Genomic DNA, 15,821 nt, shown 5'->3' with positions numbered 1-15,821 from the left:
CCGCCCCTCCGCGAGATCCGGCCGCGGAGAGAGCCATGGTGACCCAGCCCTTCTCCTCCCGCGTCGCTTTCTTTATCACCAAGCTCGCGTTGGTGCTCTTGTTGACTTCTTCCTCCTCCTCGGCGCTCAACAGGTTAGGCGAGGCTGCTGGTGGGGCGAAGAAGCAGGGGAGGCAGGCTACAAGGACGGGAAGCAGCGGGTTGTCGTGGTGCGGTGGTGCTGCTGGGAAGAAGGAGGAGGTCAGCCGCGTCCCTGTGGTGCCGGTGGAGCTGCTCCTCTCAAGCAGGTGCACACACTCTTGTCATCTTCCTAATTTCCCTCCTCCTTCCCGTGTATTTGTTTGTGCAAATTTTGTTTCTGTACGCCTACAAGGTGTTCGATGAAAGTCTTAGTAGGCTGAAGGGAAGGAATGCTCTATGTAACCATGTGATTTCATTCTTCCAAAAACCGCCTAACGGTGTTTGATGAATGTCCTAGAAGTCTAGAGGAGAGGAGTGATCTATGTATGTGATTTCATTCTTAAAAAAACCAGTTGCAGTCAATTATAACAAGATGATTTTGTGATTAATAAGAATCCATGAGGTAAATAAAAGTGTAAAGAACAAAAAAACTATCCGATCAAAACATTAGTTCCAGTCAATCATAGCAAGAATCCGTGTGGTAGATATTTGCTTCTATCTTGTGGGGTTCTCGACCCATAAACTAGCATTTGGTAGCTTGATTTCCTTCCCTGCTCGATAGGACTGTAGGAGACATGAAATTGTATATATTTTGTTTCATCACCAGGATATTTTTGGGTTCGCTTATGTTCTATTTGATCTTTTCCAAACACGGATAAGAAAAGACAACTGAAACATATGTTCACTAAAATGCATGCCTTTCTTTTCCATGAACCAATCAATTTTTAATAAGAGTTGCATGAGAGAAAAAAGAGAGCATGAACCATATATTTTCCTTTTGATCTTTGATGGCAAACTGAAAATCCTTGCGTATAATTTGTTGGGAGTCTCGTTAGCCTATGATGTGATGTGGCTGCCGTTGGAAATTTATTCTGTCTATCCTGAGGATACTATATTAAGCTTGAAATTAATCCTTTAGAGTATTGTTCATGTTTTGTTGTTTCTTTCTTTAGGTGGCATCCTCTTGGAACTGTTATGCATCCGCCCGTGATAAAAAAATCTGGTCCAAAATTATGTGGTGTACAGTTTCTCAAAAACTTGTTTGAATTTATCTAATGTTAGTAGCAACGATCTTTATATGATGCTTGAAAGTAAATTAGTTCGAGTTATCTATTTTATGTTCTATGCTTTGTAGACAAAAATACAGATGCTCAGTGCTATATATAATCATGTGGTATAAATAAGATAATTAAGCTATATATTTTTGTTCTTCAACCTCCTTTCAGTTTCAGATGGCCAACCATTAACTGTTAGAGATGAGAAGTACCTAATGTAAGACCAAAGGTGGGGTTCTGATGGTTTTGCTGGATGGCTGCAGCTAATCGAGTGGTGTGAGACCCCTCTTGTGTCCCCAAGACATTGGTCCATGCTTCTTATTTTTGGATGCGTGCCTCTAACAAGCAGAATTCTTGTTTTTGCAGCTACGCACAGCAAGATTTTACACGTAAGATGTTTGCTTATATTCCCACCTTCAGTGCCATGTACAACTGCTACTTTTCATCTCACTTTTTCCTGCAATGTGTCATGTTCAGAGTTGTCAATGTCGACCTCACTTGATATCTTTTGGTTTTGTTACGAGAAGATCAAGATCTTTGATAAGATAGTAATGACACTTTGTTCTGCAATCTAGGAATGAATGAAACTTCAAGACCCTGTTGAACATGCACTCAATTTAGCCACAAAGAAACATAAGAACAATTGTGTTTGGATGAGGATCTATAGTCCAAAGGTTGGTCAGGTACTGATGGATTGAGAAGGTGAATAAATCTATTCTTGTGATTGGTTTCTTTGTGCTTTTGTTTCAATAGATTTAAGAGGTGAGAAACCTTGAGATTTCTGAATGTTTTTCCCAGTATGGTTGATCTTGGTTTTGGACAGACTCATGTTTGATAAGCCTTGTGTTTTGTGTGTTCTGGCCAAGGAGTGGAGAGGTTTAGGGACCATTATACTTATCTTCATGCAACTAACTGTATGTTTATATTTGTTAGCTATAGAAGTCTTCGTACTCTTTGGCCGTTTAGTTAGTTCTAAAGACAGATGGTGAATTGATTTTGCAACTACAGTGGTTAGAAAATGATTTTTTGTAATTGTTGACCGTTTAGTTAGAAATGTGTCAACAATCTGTGATGTATAAAGATTGCACTGATCATTAGAGTCTATAGTTTTGGGTTAAAAAAGAGTCTCGGGTTTGATCTTCAGTTTGATACAAATTTTGCAGCTTTGCAGCCCATGACATGCTTGAATTTTGGTACACGTAAGATATTAGATTATCCATTTTTATTATTTTTATACACTATCTTCTTTGCTTTCACTTACCAAGTACCTTCCTTACGGAACCTTTGCTCTCAACCTGTATTAATTTACTTTACCCTTACAACCTAAGTATCTTGCTTTCAACCTGCATTATTATTACTATCTCCAATGCAAGATAAACATATATCTTTGCTTTCACTTACTGGGTACCTTCCTTACAGTACCTTTGCTCTCAACCTGTATTAATTTAAAATTGAAGGAGATTGAGTAGGAGTGCCTTTTTTATATAAAATGGATTCAACAACCAACTTTAGCCAAGAACAAACCATCAACAAGGAAGTGTAACCTGGGATAGGTGTGCAGAAATCCTTGAGAAAAGACACAAATCACACTGAAATGCTACTTTTCAGGGATTTATTATGGTTTGTCAAATTTTCACTACAAAACTAAAAATGGTTATGGATAGAGGAAGTTGATTTTCGCATTTCACTTCACTATACAATTTAAATTTTTTGTTGAAAGAAGAGTGAGTTCAGCCATGAACATGCATGATTATATAATTACATGCTTGCACCTCAACGACAATCGACGTCTGCTGGACCTATGAGTTTTTTTGGTCTGATGAGTTCGTTCCCGTTTGTTTTGCAGGTTCTATGATATCGTGCTTTCTTCCATCTCTGTTCTATTCATCAAGCTTTTCTCATTTCAAAAGGAGAATCCCTGCAGGGCAGCCACACATGACCCCGCTCCCCAGTTTATTCGTTCATGGCACATCAGCTCTTTCACCCACTTGACCCAGCGGTAAAACAAAGGGTTCAGTTCACCCAGTCATGTCCAAAGTAGCCTCACTCCCTGGTATTCCCTTGTAGGACTTGATCCGCTGTCACTCTCCAACTTATTATCATTCAAGATGGAGGTTTTACTTTCCAACTTCAGCAATTTGTTAGATTTGGTAATTGAGGTCATGAGTGCAAAAGTAATACAGGCATGCCAAACAAATCTGAGCCATTCATGTCATCCTGCTCCTCATTCATTTCACTCAAAAATTAAATCAGAAAAATTGTGGATGTTATTGTGGCATCAATACGGCTTCATTCCGCTTGATCCGGCATGGCAGAGGTCAATCTTCATCATGAATGCCTATATGTATTTATTAATATCTTTTATTGTTTGTGTTTAGTGAATAAAAACTGCAGTAGATTCCCACCTCTTATTATGGATGCACAAGTGCTTCACAATGTTTCCGTTGCTGATATCTTTGCCCTGTCTGTCTAGGTTAAATGTCAGTGCTTCACAATGCGCTTTTTACTTTGCACGATCTAACAATGCATGCCAGCCTTCTGATAATTATACAATAGTATGCAGCGATGCTACTAAGGCATGCTGAATGCGGAGTTTTATTTCATTTATGTTAGTACCCATGTGAATATTGAATTGTTTTACTTCGATGGTTTAACACATGTCATAATATAGTTAGTAGTTAGGAGATGGCATTAATCTTTTTGTTTCTTTAGCAAATACTCTCTTCGTTTCAAAATAGATGACTCAGTTTAGTACAAAGTTAGTACAAAGTTGGGTCGTCTATTTTAAAACGGAGGGAGTAGTTCTCATGTTACAGGGTGCGTGGACAAACAGATGCAAGGGGCATTGTTTCACACAACACCCACACCAATGACCACTGGACGAGTGAAGCAAAAGGACTTGTGAACAACATGAAAAAGTTTCAGCCATCTTTTGATTACACGGAAATATGCATTTGATGCATCTGTGTTATTATTCAGTGCCCGATTGTGTTTAGCAACTTCAGTGTGTATACTCTTCAGTATGTAGCATCAAGTTACTGCTAGATACATTCATTTGAGGAACAAACTTGGGACAAGCTTTTTCGGACGGAGGGAGTATATGATGTAATTGACCACTATCATTAAGAAGTGCTCCTGGACACAATGCTCTATATTATCATGTCTTTAGTGCATTTTATTGTGCCACCTGCGTATATAGCTACTTGAATCTTCTAATTGCAAACTCAAACATCTACATTTTGTTCTTTATTTCAGTTGGGCTTTTACGTCAATTTTATCAGTTTCATACATTATAAATGAGAAAAAAAATATTTTTATATAGATCCACGACGCTTCGCAAAAGAGCATACATCAACATCGTCTGCTACCAAAAGAACAAAGTAATCTCTAGTTCTTGCTTCAAATTTGTCTTGCACGCCAAATGGCGCAACAGGTCATCCAGTATTTATTAAGGAGCACATTGTCACTCACTGCTAGGAGGGAATCGAACTATGAATATTGATCAGAGGAACTACGAGAGAGCTGAAGATAACTGCCCTCTGGCTCTCACTGATATGGGCTACGTAGTGAGATGCAGCCCACGTGAGTTCAGCAACGGTCTCGAGCTGGGCTTTTAGGCCCGCATGATCGGGCTTTGTCGGGTGGTCGACGAGCAAGCCCAACGGCTGTGGAGAGCAACGCAGCAGTTCTATTTCGTTTAGTCCCACCTCGCCTGTCCAGCAGAGTTTTCACCGGTTTATAAGCTCGCTCGCTGCAGCCAATCTTGTCCCTTCGGGGACATCCGATAAAATTGGAACGATACAGAGAAGATTAGCATGGCCCCTGCGCAAGGATGACACGCACAAATCGAGAAATGGTCCAAATTTTTTTGACATTTTCTGCGCCCGTCCCTGGCTGCTCCTTTATCTATTACAGTCGTGCCCCTGAGCCTTCTCACAATATCGCAGCATGGCCCCTGGAATCCTATGTTTCTAACAGATACACCCTCGTACTTTCAGTTGCGGTCTTCTCATCTTTACATTGAAAGTCCTAAATGGAGCGTCGCTTACAGTCTGGTCCTTTCTTTTCTCTGTGCCCTCTTCACAATGTTTTCGGTAATTAGATCCCAAACACTGAATCTGGACTGAGGTAAAGGAATCTCTCTCCCAAAGACAACACACCACACCCACAAGAGAATTATCGTTCTGATCCAACCCATATTATAATTAAGCAAGTGTCACAGCTAGTGTAATGTATTCACATTTGCTACCACATACAAACACAATGTGGACGCTGAAATACAACAGCCAAGATCTTTTGTAGCAGTGCAAGAAATCTATCCTAAATTAAACTGTCAATGTGATACCTGGAGACACATAATAAAACGTCATGTTCACAGCAAAGTGATCATGTTTTTTCTATGTAATCATGGCTTTGTTGTTGGAACCCGAAACGTAAACCCTTCCTAAGCCAAACAAGAAGAGAAAAAAGAGCCAGCGTACTTCCTCTGTCTCAAAATGTAAAACGGAGTACGTTTTTTTGATACTATATATTGGAGAAAAGGAGCAGCACAGCATATAATTATATGCCTGCCAACAGGAACACATGCTGGCAGAAGAACAAGCACGTTGCAGCAGTGTGCCAGCTGCATGCCCCACTGCAGATATTTTGGTCCGTATAAAATTGCATCTGCTTTAAACATGAAACGCCTTTCAGGCTCTCACAGTCACAGACATCATTCCTTCAGTATATAATTGCCAGATAAAGAAAAAATTCCTCTCATACACAGATACACTACTACGGAAAAGTAAAATAAAACCTGCGAGTTAAAACATGAGATCCAGCCATTCAGGTAAACACAATGTATCACAATTCAAAGTACATTCAGGAAAGCACCGCCATTTCTATCGTGAATTCCATTTATCCATTTGTCCTGGGCACAAAGCCCTGGGCCTCTGCAGCAGAAAGGATCGAAGCGCCATCAACACACGCTGAACGTAGCAAAGAATAAGTCTGAATGTAACAGTCTTGAAGAGAGGAAGTATAGGCATCTCGGACTGCACAATGTGGATTGCAGGTCAAGTCAGTGCCTACTAAAACCTCACTCCTCACAAGAAAGCTCTCGGACTGTCTTCATATTATCTTCGTTGCCCCAAAGTAACATGTAAACCCAATTCAAAAGGTCTTCAAACATCCCAAATGCCATCATATCACACAAGTCTTTACCGAAAAAATCATATCACACAAGTATTCAGAGCTCATAACTGAACAAAGAGCAAAAGAGGACGTAATACATTGGAAAATACTACTCGATCGATCTTTAGTAGCCATAATCACACTTAACATTTGTGAATCTTAAGGAACCAAGCCCGTTATTCTGACAGTTCTGGTGCTCAACACATTTATATTTATCAAGGAGCACATTGTTACTCACTGCTAGGAGGGAATCGAACTAGGAATATTGATCAGAGGAACTACGAGAGAGCTGAAGATAACTGCCCTCTAGCTCTCACTGATCTGGGCGCATAGTGAGATGCAGCCCACGTGAGTTCAGCAACGGTCTAGCGCTGGGCTTTTAGGCCCGCATGATCGGGCTTTGTCGGGTGGTCGACGTGTTCACGATTGGGGAGAGCAACGCAGCAGTTCCTCTTAGTTTAGTCCCACCTCGCCTGTCCAGCAGAGTTCTGACCGGTTTATAAACTCGCTTGCTGCATCAGACTTGCCCCTTCGGGGACATCCGATAAAATTGGAACGATACAGAGAAGATTAGCATGGCCCCTGCGCAAGGATGACACGCACAAATCGAGAAATGGTCCAAATTTTTTTGAGATTTTCCGCGCCGGTCCCTGCCTGCTACTTTCTCTATTACAGCCGTGCCCCTGGAGCCTTCTCTCAATATCCCAGCATGGCCCCTGGAATCCTCTCTTCCTAACAGATACACCCTTGTACTTTCAGTTGCGGCCTTCTCATCTTACACCATTGAAGTCCTACATGGAGCCACGCTTACAATGTTGGTCCTTTCTTTTCTCTGTGCCACTTGTTGGCTGCCCTCTTCGGAAGGTTTTCAGTAGTTATATCCCAAACTATCAATCTCGACTGAGGTACAGCAAATCCCTGCATCCTATAAATCTCTCTCCCAAAGACAAAAGGAATTATAGTAATTTTTTTGCCGCAAACTATAGTGTAACGTATTGACATTTCCTATCACATGCAAACACAATGTGGACGCAGAAATGGAGTATAACGGACAAGATCTTTAGCTGCAGTGCAGGAAATCTATCCTAAACTAAACTGCCAGTCAGTATGATATCCGGAATCAGATAGGAGTAACAAACTTCATGTTCAGAAAATCCCAACAAAGTGATCATGTTTTTTCTCTTTCCTTTTTGATGTGATCATGGCATTGTTGTTGGAACCTGCAAATGTAAACCTTCCTAAGCCAAAAAAAAAAAAGAACAGAAAAGGAGCCAGCATAACACATATATAGATATGGAAAAGGAGCAGCACAACATATGCCTATCAGCATGAACACATGTCTGGCAGAAGAACAGGCACGTTGCAGCAGTGTGCCATCTGCATGCCCCCACTGCAGATATTTTGGTCCGTATAAAATTGTGTCTGCTTTAAACATGAAACGTCTTTCAGGCTCTCGGAGGCATGACAAAAAAATTATCATTCCTTCAGTATACAATTGCCAGGTACAGAAAACATTCCTTCCATACACTACTAAGGAAAAGTAAAAATAAACTTGCAAGTGAAACATGAGATTCAGCCATTCAGGAAAACACGCTGGTAAAATAAATCTGCAAATGTATCACAATTTAAAGTACATTCAGAAAAAACACCGCCATTACTATCGTGAATTCCATTTATCCATTTGTCCTGGGCATAAAGCCCTGGGCCTCCACGGCACAAAGGATAAAATCCGCATCAACAGACGCTGAATGTAGCAAAGAATAAGTCTGAATGTAACAGTCTTGAAGAGAGGAAGTATAGCATCAGGATTGCAGGTCAAGTCAGTGCCTATTAAAACCTGCACCATTACCAGGAAGCTCTCGGACTGCCTTCATATCATCTTCGTTGCCCCAAAGTGAAATATAAACCCAATTCAACAAGTCTTCAGACAGCCCAAATGCCATCATATTACACAAGTATTCAGAGCTCATAACCGAAAAAAGAGCAAAAGAGGACGTAATACTACATTGGAAAAAGACTATACAGCCAAACACAGATTGCCTGGCTATACTCGATCGATCTTTAGTAGCCATAATCATGCCTAACATGTGTACAATTTTCTCAGTTCTACTAGTATTCTACTCCTACCAAACAAACCCAACCCGAGGTCAAAAAAAGAAAATCAAAGGGGTCCATACAGTGAAATTCGGGAGGTTAGCGGGGAGAACACGGGACGGGACCAGGTGCCGTTCGGGACCGTTCGAGGAATGATTGGTTGGGGGGTGATCACGGGTTCTTGGGAAGGTAGAGAAAATCATGGGGGAGAGGAGAGGAGCTCCTGTTGTGATCCGAGACCCTTCCTTTGATTTGGGTCTGGGCACGAGCATGAGCTGGTGCATTTATTCCCTTGTTTTGATCTTCTGGTGGGCGTCGATTTCCACATGGGCTCCCTGCACCTGCTCTGCTTGCTAGCTCCTTCCCAGATTCTTTCTGGGTTGAAGACGGTTCTCCTAACTTGGGGCACCGATGCACACGCTGGTAAAATTTCCAGCTGAAAATAGCACCTGAAAGAGAGATTGCCCGTCTAGCCCCTGGCGCGGCAGACTGACTGACAGTTTCCCTGAAGAAGACAGGTGCGAAGGTAAAGGAGCAACGTGTTTACTTAGCCCTCTCCGTCAGGTAACAACTGACTCTAGAATGAAATCAAAGGATAACCGGCCTTGCATGATGCATGGTATGTACGTGGGTCGATTCAGAGTCATTCCTCGCGTAAAATGTTGACATGATCCGCCGCACCGTGTAAAATGTTGTTGCTGATATCCAGGGCAACTTGCCGACCGAGGCCCGGGGACCAGGTCCCCGGTCCCTGGCTGGATGACCAATCAATGAAGTTGGCCAAGATCGGAGTCGGAGGACGGGTCGCTTGATAAACCTGAACCACATGCGATGAAAATGAGATGCATTGCTTCCGCCAACGACACGCGCGTATTTTTATGGTGTGTTGTGATCTGCTTCTCAGCTGATATTCTGAAGGCGAATGACGGGCTGCACCTGCTCTGCTTGTTCAGCTCCTCCCCGTAGGTAGATTCTCACCAAGTTGTTTCATCAAAAACAAATTTCTACCCTAACCTGTGCCTCTGGTATAACATTACTGCACACACTGGTGATAATTGCCAGCTGAAAACCCCAAGGATCAACTTGACATTGCCGGCTGCACACGCTGACCTGAACCTTAAAGCAAGCAGTAGGTTCATCTGAGATTTATTCATTAGAGGTCAAAATGTTGGGGCTAGATTGCTGCCAGCAGCTAGAGAATACTCTGGGACAACTGAACACAACACAAGCTAACTCTGGGAACAAACTCAACACGATGATGTTCATGTTCGGCGTGTGGCAAAGTACACGAGTAGGACGGGGAGGAAGAAAAAACAGCACTATGCTCTGTCTCTCTACCGATTTGGGCCATGTAATGAGATGCAGCCCACGTGAGGTCTACTGCGAGGCTGCTTGCTGCTGGGCTTTTAGGGCCCAGGATGGCTTACGCGCTCGCGGGAGCGGCCGGGGGAGCAGAACACAGCAGTCTAGGATTGTTTAGTCCCACCTCGCCTACGCGAGGCCGTTTCGACCGATTTATAAGCTCGGTCGCTGCATCAGACACGTCCCTTCGGGGACATCCGATAAAATTGGAACGATACAGAGAAGATTAGCATGGCCCCTGCGCAAGGATGACACGCACAAATCGAGAAATGGTCCAAATTTTTTTGACATTTTCCGCGCCGGTCCCTGCCTCCTACTTTTTCTCTTGCAGGTATGCCCCTGGAGCCTTCTGTCGGTGGCCTCGTCTTCTCTTACAGCAAGGCCCTTCTGTTCCCCTGTAGTTGTTTCAGCTACACCATATCCACTATACAATATTGCAGCTGAGCCCAAGAAATCCTCTGTTTCATGACAAATAGATCCTCTAGTTTTACTTTACCAGGGAGCCCCTTTTCATCTCTACAACCAACTCTAAAATGGATAATCACTTACAGTTTGGCCCTATTTTTTTCAAGACACGTGCAGATCGGCTGTCCTCTACATTTCCTAGCACAGTGTGTCTTCACCACCTTATGTTTTGGGTAATTAGGACCCTAACTAAATCTCAATCTCAACAGAAGTAAAGAAATCTATTCATCCTGTAAATTCCTCTCCCAATGGCATAAACAATGTTTACACAGAGAGGGTGATACCTATTATTTTTACTGAATTAGATGTATGCAATACAATGAAGAACAAAAAAACCATATCCTAATTAAGCAAGTCACAGATTATCACAGCCAGTGTAATGTATTTGACATTTTTAATTACATACAGAAACAATGTGGACACAGAAATGTTACAGGTAACAGCAGTGCAAGAAATATTCGACCGAGTCTTCAAACAGGCCAAAAGACATAATGGATGCAATGGACCAACAACATGGATACATAAATGTAACAGCAACAATATATTTAGGCTTTAACAGCAGTGCAAGAAGATCATCCTAAATAACACATAAACCCGATTCAACATGTCTTCAAACAGCCCAAAAGCAATCATATTACACAAGTATTGAGAGCTCATAACCGAAAAAACAGGAGCAAAGGAGGACAAAACACATTGAAAAAGGACTATACAGCCAAACACAGATTAACCAGCAGCCATACTCCCATCTTTACTAGCCTTAATCACACCTAACATTTGTACATTTTTTCTCAGTTCTAATACTCTACCAATCAAACCCAACCCGAGGTCAAAAGATTCGACAGGCCAACATTCCCTCTTCAACAGCAGCTATTCCACACCACGGCAATCATCAGCTTGCTATACTGGTATGACATCCATGTCTGAAGTATCTTCGCATCTCACGACCAGTCCTTCAAGGTTCGCTGGGAAGAAACAACTCCCCCACTGGCAACCAGATGAGATGGGCTCTGATGGAGGTACTATCATCAACACGCTCTCATTCTTTTGAACGACCCCCATCACGCTCACAGTGCTGCCTTCCTTGATGTATCTGCAGGTACAAGATGGAATTGAACATAATTATTCACTTACATCTTTTTGGCACACATCTTCCGAAATAGAGGTAAACATCTCTAGTTATGCAGCAATGCTAGCCTTCTAGGTGGAAAGCAACATGAAGAAAATAATACCCTTCTTTTAGGCGCATTTTCCGACCATCACTTGAGAGGTTCCTTTCTCGTAGCCATCTAAGAAATTCAGGAGACATGTCCTTGTTCTCAGGATTGACGTCAATTACTACCGATTCATCAACATATGGTGTCACCCGTGCCCCACTTCCTGTTCTCACCAATGCTCGAAGCCCAGACTGGAAATCTGAAATGTAGAAATCAACCGCATGTCGCTGCAATAGTTACAGGCGAAATGTCAAGGTCAGTTCGGAAGAAAGTAATATAGCTGCATTAGTAAAGTTTTTCAACACATCTTTATACTGGAGAATAATTCATTGTATCAATTTATTTTAAGCATCATTTTTCTACACACTAATGAATAAACAAAACTCACCTCTGCTGTCCGTAATCCCCAGGTAAACCGGCGATGCTTGGGGTTTGCAGTTTTTGAATCCCAGCCCCTATACTCATACAGCCTAGTTGAAGTGTACACACATCTCGGAATCCTTTGAAATGAGGACTCCAGGGGGAAATTTCCACACGTAACAACCTGTGATGTTTGGCATACTGATCATTACTGGTAACTGATAACGGAACAAGTTTTCTTGGAACAAAAAAGAATTTGTTGTCAACTTGTAGATTAATGTACGCAGTCTCCAAAAACTGACAAGGAGTTTATGCTACATGTGGAACTAAGTGACTAAAAGTATTCAATTATATCTACCATGCAAATTATACCATGAATAGTAAAAGAAATACAGAAATTTGGTGATGTGTTGGTAATTATGTGCAGACTAGGACTCTTATAGTACTCAACTATGTTAAGGTTAGTGTCATTAGGGCGCATTGCAACAGATGAGCGTATGCTCAGTAGAACAGGATGAACACTGGCGCTAAACAGCAATTTATCAGAGTGAAGATAAGGGCAATAAATCCAACAGGATCAGAAGCATTTCACATACCCCTGTAACCTTCACATACTCTCCATCCTTTGCAGTTCTGAGATCAGTATCAGGACAGCTATTGACAAACCTGAGCACGCCTCTCCTGCCCCGCCAAACATTCCAAGACACAAGTGCAGCAACAGAACCAATCATTGCAACAACAACTATCAGCACAATCGCATTGTGAACAGCAATAAGAATGAAGAGACCTACTGCAAACCCGAACAGCAAGAGTGTGATCACTAGCCAGAATACCCACTTTGAAATGCTTCCCATAACTGAGAAACCACCTTCACTGGTGAGTGTAGTAACAGCCTGGTTGTGAGCAAGCGATGTGGCCCGCGCCTTCATCGATGCAGCAGGATCAAGAGATCCAGATACTTTCCTTCTTGGGGCACCAGACGAATTCAGTGGTCCAGAAGTAACAGGGCCAGATGTGATAAGCCCAGTCATAGGAAGCATTGGAGGGAGAGGGCCGGAATTCTGGCGAGCCATTGGGGTCACACCTCCAGACTGGGGACCAGATGACCGCTTTACTGGTTCTCCATGCTTATTGAGTGGTCCGGAGTTAGATTTTGCTCTTGCTGATCCTCCGGCGCCAGGAACTGAAGATGAAAGAGAACCAGAGTAGTTTGACCGACCGCCAGCATTAGACACAGGTCCAGAGTTGGAGGCAGCACCACCAAATGAAGGATTTCTCGAAGGCGCACTGCCTAGAGGACCAGATTTTCTGGATCTTTCAGCATGGAGCTCAAACATCTTCCCAAGCTCTCCAGATTTCTTGGTGTCACCACCAGTATATGGCATCACATTGGATCCAAAGGTCGGGGCCTTCTCCTTAGGTTGCTCAGGTCGGCCAGAAACATAAAGGCCACTGCTCAGCTGATGTGATGGAAATCTAGAACCCATGTTTTTGAACCACCAAAATCAAGTATATATTATTATTCAGCCAGCTGAAGTGTAATCAAGCGAAGCTAATTTGAGTCTTGATGTGCACAGCTGTCCTTCTCACATAGTACAACCTACACCTTGAATCAGCTCCTGAAAAAGGACATAATAATATATAAATAGCCTATGCATGTGTAGTACATTTTGCGAATATGTGACCAAGAGATAATCACTTTAGAACAAATAGCATGCAGATAAAGAAAAAAATTGATGTTAAGTAAGAACCACAAGTCCACAATAATACTGATCATCCAAGGGATTTTAAATGAATGGCTTTTACATCAGAGTGGGTTGACTATAGTAAAGCATGAGCTAATTAGAAAATTGATGCATGGGACAAAACAACAAAAACATACTAGAATAAGAACCAACTCTTCAGAGAAAATTTAACGCGTCATACATTTGTGTTTCCACTTTGAAGTTTATTCAGACGACTTAACAAGCAAACCACCTTATGCTAAGCATATTTATTAATTTGTCAGACTTTTTTTTGTCTGACACTGGAGTAAAAACTTGCAAGTCATGAAAAGACAATGCAATCAAGCAGTTCCTTCATGTACAGCTCAAAGGGAGAGGGCACCAGTGACAGGAGCAATGGCATGGTGCGGCAGGCTATGAGGGTTAGGTGAGGGATGAGTGGCGCGCAATGGAGCAGTGAGGGGCAGGCACTAAGGGTCCAAAGCAAGGTGAAGAATACTGCGGAATTGATTGGGGGAGAAAGAATGGGTTGGGTTAATTTTAGGAGAGCGGAAATTTCACTTTTCAGACGCACGCCAATTATTGGCCAGCTTGCTTTTCAGCTATCACACACATGCATATAATTTAGCTGGCATTTATGTATGTCTTGCAATGATAGATGCCAGTGATGCTACAGATTTTACCTGGCACTTGCCAAAAATGCGTTTGTTTCATTACTGTGCGGGCACATTATATGTGTACGCTGGCACATACGAAATGCCTTGAGGTTTTCAGATATTTATAAGTGCAGTATATAAGTGTATGATGGCAGATTTCATGCTTTCCTATTAGGTGCCCTAATAATAGGCTAGTATGAGTGTCTGTTATAACGATGACTCAAATATTTTTCTATCATAATTATTGGCAACACCATTCTAGGACACAAGTTACTGAAAAAAAAACGTTCACTATAGCAGAGGTAGCTAATCAAAACAAACATGAAGCGAAGGACTCAGCCGTAGTAGATCTATTTCAAGATTCGGATATAACCCTATTACTTACAAGTTTCAGACATAAAACCTGATATGACAAGTCAAGTTGGAATAAGATAATATAGCGTTCCCCCCAAATTAAGGTATAGACAAACTCTGGAAACATGCAGGATTCATGGAGACATCTCCCCTGAAATAACTAAGCACGCCCAAATGTATGCAGAAACGTGTGTCCCACCCACTAACACAGTTGAAATATGACTACCAGTGTGCAGTGAAGTTGGCAAAGACAACATCAGATCTCAGATATAGCTTGAAGCTTGAGCAAAGGACTCCCAGTGATACTTAGCAACATAGTTATATGCAGCAACCAGAACGGTAAATAAAATAACTTTTGACACCATTCTACTCTTGCAGTGAGTAATCGATTTGCATGACATCTAGATCCTAACCAGCCAGGCCTTAAGCATACGAACAAAGTAACGCTGGAAAATAAATCGGAGCCTGGCAGCAAAGCTCACGGGGGGCAATGCCCGTTTCAGATCGATGAACTAGCCGCCCGCATAAAGAGAAAAAGACGGATGAACTAGTGCCAGATCTAGGCATCTTTCTGAAAAACCAAGAAGCCAAATACTACCCCTTTTTTAGTTTAAGAAATTACGACTAGAAATAGCAGCCAAGAAGTGGTAGGTGAGAAATGATTCCTCGACCACAAGACAAATATATTCCCAGTAATTCCCCAAAAACTCAGAATAAAAGAAGTCCGTAAATACATATAGTACCGACTAAAAAGCCCAATCCCTGCCCGCATCTCACAGGTCGAAGCCCCGGGAAAGACGAATCTGCGGAAATCCCACCGGAATCTGGCTCCACCGACACAAGGAACAGCGCGGCACCGCATTAGCGACGCTGGCGGTCCCCAAGAACCGCGGCAAGGAGCACCGCAACCACCACCTTTCGTGGCAAAAAGGACGTTCGTTTCCCGCAACCACCCCCTCCCCCCTCCTCCTCCCGGAACGACGGAGCAGATTCGTCTAAGCAAGGGAAACCTCGGAACTCGCCCGGAACAAGAAGCGCGGGGGAGAGGCGGCAATGGCGCGCGAAGGGGCCAAGGAAATCTCTTCATACCTGGAGGGGACGGCGGACATCTTCTCTTCTTGGGAGGAAACCGGCGAGGGTGGGAGGGGGGAGTGAGCTCCGCTCGCCTGCCTGCTGCGCCGAC

General features: G+C 42.6%; 1 protein-coding gene, 1 long non-coding RNA gene and 3 other non-coding genes across 6 annotated transcripts; 4 read left to right on the top strand and 1 right to left on the bottom strand.

Annotated features, from left to right (window-relative positions):
* Window positions 1–1,325: 1,325 nt before the first annotated feature.
* Window positions 1,326–4,325, top strand: LOC123190256 (uncharacterized). 2 transcript variants are annotated; one of them, XR_006496254.1, is made up of 3 exons: window positions 1,326–1,623; window positions 1,810–1,936; window positions 3,081–4,325. It is a non-coding gene; the product is annotated as an uncharacterized lncRNA (long non-coding RNA). The 2 variants fall into 2 exon arrangements; XR_006496253.1 differs by having other exon boundaries at window positions 1,762–1,936.
* A 674-nt stretch (window positions 4,326–4,999) lies between these two features.
* Window positions 5,000–5,102, top strand: LOC123038377 (U6 spliceosomal RNA). Its single transcript, XR_006417829.1, has one exon. It is a non-coding gene; the product is annotated as a U6 spliceosomal RNA (small nuclear RNA).
* Window positions 5,103–6,934: 1,832 nt separating this feature from the next.
* Window positions 6,935–7,037, top strand: LOC123038378 (U6 spliceosomal RNA). The gene has a single exon (XR_006417830.1). It is a non-coding gene; the product is annotated as a U6 spliceosomal RNA (small nuclear RNA).
* Window positions 7,038–10,046: 3,009 nt separating this feature from the next.
* Window positions 10,047–10,149, top strand: LOC123038376 (U6 spliceosomal RNA). The gene has a single exon (XR_006417828.1). It is a non-coding gene; the product is annotated as a U6 spliceosomal RNA (small nuclear RNA).
* Window positions 10,150–10,908: 759 nt separating this feature from the next.
* LOC123190254 (uncharacterized membrane protein At1g16860) lies at window positions 10,909–15,616 on the bottom strand. Its single transcript, XM_044602865.1, has 4 exons — window positions 12,501–15,616; window positions 11,933–12,088; window positions 11,560–11,771; window positions 10,909–11,420 (listed from the first exon to the last, which is right to left on the bottom strand). The coding sequence occupies exons 1-4, from the start codon at window positions 13,389–13,391 to the stop codon at window positions 11,228–11,230; spliced, it is 1,452 nt and encodes a 483-aa protein (XP_044458800.1). The 5' UTR covers window positions 13,392–15,616; the 3' UTR covers window positions 10,909–11,227.
* Window positions 15,617–15,821: the final 205 nt, after the last annotated feature.

Source organism: Triticum aestivum, chromosome 2A, assembly GCF_018294505.1.
Source record: "Triticum aestivum cultivar Chinese Spring chromosome 2A, IWGSC CS RefSeq v2.1, whole genome shotgun sequence".
NCBI classification, from domain to species: Eukaryota; Viridiplantae; Streptophyta; class Magnoliopsida; order Poales; family Poaceae; genus Triticum; species Triticum aestivum.
The sequence above is the reverse complement of the archived record's forward strand: the minus strand, read 5'-3'. Positions and strand labels throughout refer to the sequence as shown.